General features: G+C 36.3%; 1 protein-coding gene across 1 annotated transcript in view; it reads left to right on the top strand.

Moving 5' to 3' along the window:
• RBM44 (RNA binding motif protein 44) overlaps positions 1 to 5,847 on the top strand; it is a 43,556-nt gene that overhangs the window by 28,571 nt on the left and 9,138 nt on the right. The window contains exons 13-15 of the mRNA XM_006151951.1: positions 946 to 1,231; positions 4,819 to 4,964; positions 5,099 to 5,244. Coding sequence (XP_006152013.1) covers positions 946 to 1,231; positions 4,819 to 4,964; positions 5,099 to 5,228 — 562 coding nt within the window. The 3' untranslated portion in view covers positions 5,229 to 5,244. The remainder of the gene's footprint in view (positions 1 to 945; positions 1,232 to 4,818; positions 4,965 to 5,098; positions 5,245 to 5,847) is intronic.

The following is a 5,847-nucleotide window of genomic DNA, read 5'->3' as shown; positions in this document are numbered from 1 at the left end:
AGAGCAAGTGCTCACAAAAAAAAACCCCAAAAAAAAAAAAAAAAAAAAAAAAAAAAAAAAAAAAAAACTTCATTCATTTGAAAACAGTTTCTCTAGATTTAGTGTATCTCCTGACATGCTCAACATCTGGTGCTTTTATCAGGATAGCTCTTCCCCAGCTTTTTCCATTCATAGCTAAAATTTTAATTAAACTTTCCAAGTTTTTGTTTTGTTTTGGTCTACACATTTTCCCACTACAAGATCATAAAGACATTCTCTTACATATTCTGCTAAATGTTTTTAAGTTTTGCCTTTCACAGTCAAGGCTTTGAGTCATCTAGAGTTTGTATATAGGGATTTTTAATGATTTTACTATGAATAACCAATTATCCTAGACTAGCAGTCTGTACAACTGTATTACATACCAGCTGTGCAAGTGTTTTGCATTAAATTTTTTTTTTTGGAGAGGTTTTTGCTATAGGGCGCGTACGCTCACCAGACAGACAGAGAGAGACATAGAGACAGAAAGCGAGAAATCACCCCCCAGAGGGGATGGTCACACCGCAATCCCTTCTCCTCCATTCTCCTCTCGGGATCTTGGGCACACACACACACACCCGGCATGAGTTTTAAGCCACTGGGTCCGGGACGTGAACCGCGGTCGACTACGTGGGAGTCCAGTGACATAGCCATTACACTAACTGCTGGTTCCCTGTTTTGCATTAAATTTAAATATAAGATAGATGATTCATAAATGCTATCTTTTATTTCCCATCTTTAGTTTATTTTTTATTTAGTTATTCTAAATGATTCTTCATAACCCCAAGGTAAGTATAGTAATCTTCTTATTCTTCAGAACAGTTGTCCTTCTAAAATATTTATTTTAGCAAATAGTTACAAAATTAAGTTTGAGTCATTTACAGTCATTAACAAAAAAATTTTGTTTTTTCTGCTTGTATATTTTAGATACGCATCTCTTACTTTTAAAAAAAATAGTGATGCAAAGATGGCTGTGAAGGAAATGAATGGGATAGAAATAAATGGAAAATCAGTAAATGTGCGGCTTGTTAAAACTCCAGGAGACTATACATCACCACTTTTCTCCAAAACTGGGAATAAAGTTAGTTTGAATAATTTGGAGAAAAGCACCAACAAAGAATTCAACTCAAACTCCTCTATTTCTATATTGCCCAGAACCAGGCCAAGACAGCTGGAATCTGAGCAAGATGGTGAGGTTTTTCCTTTCGAACAGGTTAGTTTTCTTGATAGATCCCTAAATGGTCTTTTAGTAAATAACTCGTATTGGTAACCTAGAAGTGGGAATTAGAGCATTACTCTAAATTGTTCTTAACCTTGGGTTCACCCTAATCTGCTTTTTACAGCTCTAAATGCTTCTGAGGGGAAAGTATGTCTTTGCAGACCTAGCTAAAGGAAAACTCCTTTTTAACTATAGGTTGTCTCTCAATTCTTTGCAGTCTTTTTTTTTGTCTCTTTATTCTCAGACAGTACAACTTAACTCTACATGTGACTAATTACACTTTCATTATCATTATTTTTTCACATCTAACCTTGCCTCATAATTGCTAAAACCATAAAATGCAGTCATTTTTGTTTTCATATTCCCTTGTCTTCGCCACATGAAAGTTATAAACACTGTAGAAAGTGATGATGTTTTTCTTGTTCACTTTTATCTCCTCCCTGCTCGCCAAAGTGCCCAGTATGCCACAGGCACTATGCACATCTTTTGTTAAATTTACACACAGTAAAATTTACTCTTTGGTATTCATGACTTTAGACAAATACATATGGGCAAGTAATCTTTGCATGTGGAATTCTTCTAGCATACTTTGTTGAAAAGACTATCATTTCAGGACCAGCAGTTAGCGTAATGGCTGTGTCGCTGAACTCCCATGTAGTTGACTGACCACGGTTTGAGTCCCAGACCCAGTGGCTTAAACTCACGCTGGGCACGTGTGCCTGCATGCCCAAGATCCCAAGAGGAGAATGGAGGAGAAGGGATTGTGGCATGGCCATCCCCCCTGGGGAGTGATTTCTCGCTTTCTGTCTCTCTGTCTCTCTCTGGCGAGCACACGCACCCTATACCAAAAAAAATTAAAAATAAAAACAATTTTTTTAAAAGACTATCATTTCTGTTGACTTACATTTGCAACTTGGTCAAAATCAAATGACCATGTTTGTGTGGGTCCGTTTTTAAACCATAACTGTTCCTTTGATTTGTTTGACAGTCTTATAACCCATACTACAGTGTAGTGAAATCAGGTAGGATGAGCTCTCTAGCTTTAATCTAGTTCAAAATTATTTGGGCTATTCTAGTCTCTGACTTTCTGTATTAGTCTTATAATTCAACTTCTCTATCCTACTTGGATTTTTATTGGGATTACTTTGAATCTGTAGAAGGGCACCAATTTTTTTAAATTAGTGGATGAAGAGTAAACATTTGTTAATAAATTAATCTAAATGTTCTCCTTTATAAGAGGGATGTCTTCTAAGTATGTCCTTTTTCAGTCCTTTCCAAATTCCTGGAGCTGTCTCTTTTTTTGTTGTTTGTTTTTTGTTTTTTGGTTTTTTTTGTACAATGACCAACTCCATTGACACTCAGATCTCTCTGCACTTGCACTCATACATAGCCTTTCCCAATCCCACCAGGATTTTCACTCAACTTGGCATTTCTTTGAAGTTATCCTGTGTTTTTATTGCCAAACTTCTCAGTAAAGTAATTAATAGTCAGTGTGTCTCAATTTCTTTGGTTGTCTCTCTCCTTTGTCCTAATAATCTGACTTAAATTCTGAAATTTTTAAAAATTGTACTTAAAATGGTTTGTCCATTGTCACTACTGGCCTTTTCATCAGTCATTTCCCCATCTGCCTTCTTGACCACTTGGCCTTTTTGACCACTGGTCAAAAAGGGATCTTTCTTGAAACTCTTTTACCTCAGTGACACTTTTTGTGTAGGATGGATTTCTTTGGTATATGGCCTCAAGCCACAGTAGAAGGAAGGGACTAAAGTATAGCTAAGCTGTGTGGCACCTGAGCTGGGGCTTTGGGAACCACAGCTCCTCCCTCTTCTCTCAGGCAGTGTGTACATACAGTTTCTGGCCTTCGCATGCCAGCATGCTCATTCTGCTGCTCTCTGCACAGTGCTTTTCTCTGCTTACGACTGCCTTCATCCTCCATTTGGCTTTGTTTTCCTTAATTCTAACTCTACAATATTTTCAGTTCAGTGTCGCATTGGCCCTTTGACTAATTGATTTGCTCCATGTTCTAATTACACATTCTTTAGATGGGAAATCTAATTGGTCCTGTCTGTGATTTGGTGTTTATCAGTTCAGAAAACAACATCGTGGTCTGGTCAGCTCTGGCAATGAGCCATAGCGTTGGCAGAGGGAAGTCTAAATAGTACCCAGTGGGCTCTGGGTAGGAGTATGTTGTCTTAGACTATGTGAATAGGGAAGTTCCTATTACTATCTTTTTTTAGAGAGAGAGAGAATTTTTTTGCTATAGGGCACATGTATTCACCAGAGAGACAGGGTAATGGACACACCACAATGCCTTCTCCATTCTCCTCTTAGGATTTTGGGCATGCATGCACAAGTGTCCGGCATGAGTTTAAGCTGCCAGGTCTGGAACTCGAACCACGGTTGATTACATGGGAGTCCAGCAATGTAACCATGATGCCATGTGCTGGTCCCTCATCCCTTTTTTCATCTTAGATACTCAGCATTTATTCATTCTATTCATTCATTTAGAAGATTTTTACTGTCTACAATGAAAAGCAGAATAATGGTGATTAAGAACAACTAATATTTATAAGCTGGTTCTGCCACCTTCTCATCATGTGACTCTGGGCAAGTTACCTAATCCCACTGTAGCTGAGCTTCCTCATGTTAAAATGAGGATAATAGTTCACACCTCACAAATGATGACAAGTTTAAATGAGCTTAATACAGAAAATGTCTTTGAGTGGGGCTGGCAGGTGGCTTGGTGGTTAAGGGTTCTGGACTCCCACATGGCCAAATGTGGTTCAAGTCCCAGACCTGCTGGCTTGCTTGCCTTCTCTTTCTCACTCTCTCACTCTATCCCTCTCTGGTCAAATTGAACTAAATAAATGAATAAATCAACAAAGTTAAATAAAATAATTTTTTAAAAAGTGAAAGAAAAATGTCTTTGAGAAATGCCTATCATGAAGAATGTACCCAATAAATATATTAGCTACTGTCATTGTAATTACTTACCAGTAATTGGGCTTTTTCTTGGAGAGTTCGTGCTTTCTGTGGTTTAAACTGTCACTTAAACCATTATACCCCCAACTTTTTGATTTACTGAACAGTTACATCCTGCCTGTGAATAATGTTCTAGGCACTAGGTAAGTAGTTTTGCTCATTAGCAAAACAAGAGAAAATAAAGTTCTTTAAAGCTGAAATCTAATCGGGGAGAAAGGACAATAGTAAATAAGCCAAATATGTAATGTGATATGACAGGCCTAATATTTTGTGTATCTTGTCCTTTTTATCTGGGCTTTAAGTTCTGAGCCATTCATTTGTTCAACTTCTATGGGATTTACAATAGTTTCCTACAATTTATAGTCTACTTGCATGGTTATCTTCATCACTACTGTAAGAAAACAAGTTTGGCCTATTTTTTTAATACATGGCCCTGAATACAGCTTAGTAAATTTACTTGGTATAAGTTATCTCAAAGTAAACTTCTCCAGGAGTTTTGATTTTACAGTCTGTAATTTCAAAGTTTAATTGAATAAGCAGGATTATCTCTGTGTAATAGTCCTGATTTACTAATTTTTAATAAAACCTTGCATATTTAGGGTGTTAAGAAGAACTGTAAACAGATTGGATCTGCTAGATTACTGCTTGATACACCTGTCCAGGTTATACCTCCAAATACACTGAACCTGCGTAGCTTTACCAAGATCATGAAGAGATTGGCTGAACTGCATCCAGAAGTCAGCAGGTAGCACCGCCATTTTATTTTAACTGGTTTCAAGCTTTTTGTAAAGAATATAGTTCAATTCAGTAACTTAGCCATATTCAGAATGTATCTCTTTGGAAAGGACAAATATTCACATGTGTTTTCCTTCTGCATAGGGACCATATTATAGATGCTCTTCAGAAAGTGAGAGTAAATCGTAAAGGTGTTCTCAATGGCTTATCTATTAATACTATCGTGGAAATGACTTCATCTGCTCTGAAAAACTCTGCTTCCAATCAAGAGTAAAAACAGCAGTAAAGAGGTAAAGCAATCTATTATTTTATATTTAAATAGTACTAAAAATGTTAAGATATTTCATTTTTTCACAGAAAATTTAAATTAAAAATAATAACACAGTCTCCAACCTATGATGATTCAACCATTTGTACTTATGATGGTATAAAAACAATATACATTTAGCAGAAACTACTTCAAATTTTTATCTTTTTTTTTGCTTTGTAATCAGTATATTAAGGAGACATTCATACATTTCAAGAATTGCTTAAATTCTGTTAATCCAGATTTAAGCATGTGAACATATGACTTTATAACATACAATTAAAGCTATTCATCATAATCTGCTATCCTACCAACATCAAATTACAGTTACTTTGGAGCATAAGTTAAATGGCTTAAAGTAAATCTGTAATACTTAATAACACCTTTCTATACCACACATGCAAATTACTTCTCCATGTAAAGGTTGTTTCACTTTGTAAGTTACCCAGCTCCAGAAGTCACTACTCGGGGGCTTTTCATGGTCCAAAGAGAAGGGGAGTGGGGGAGTTGGGAGTAACCAGGACTGGTCACATATACATACATATATATAATATATTTTTATATATGTATACTAAAAAAAAAAAAA

This window comes from Tupaia chinensis, unplaced genomic scaffold, assembly GCF_000334495.1.
Source record: "Tupaia chinensis unplaced genomic scaffold, TupChi_1.0 Scaffold000332_1, whole genome shotgun sequence".
Classification (NCBI taxonomy): domain Eukaryota; kingdom Metazoa; phylum Chordata; class Mammalia; order Scandentia; family Tupaiidae; genus Tupaia; species Tupaia belangeri.
This window is presented reverse-complemented; position numbering and strand designations above follow the sequence as displayed.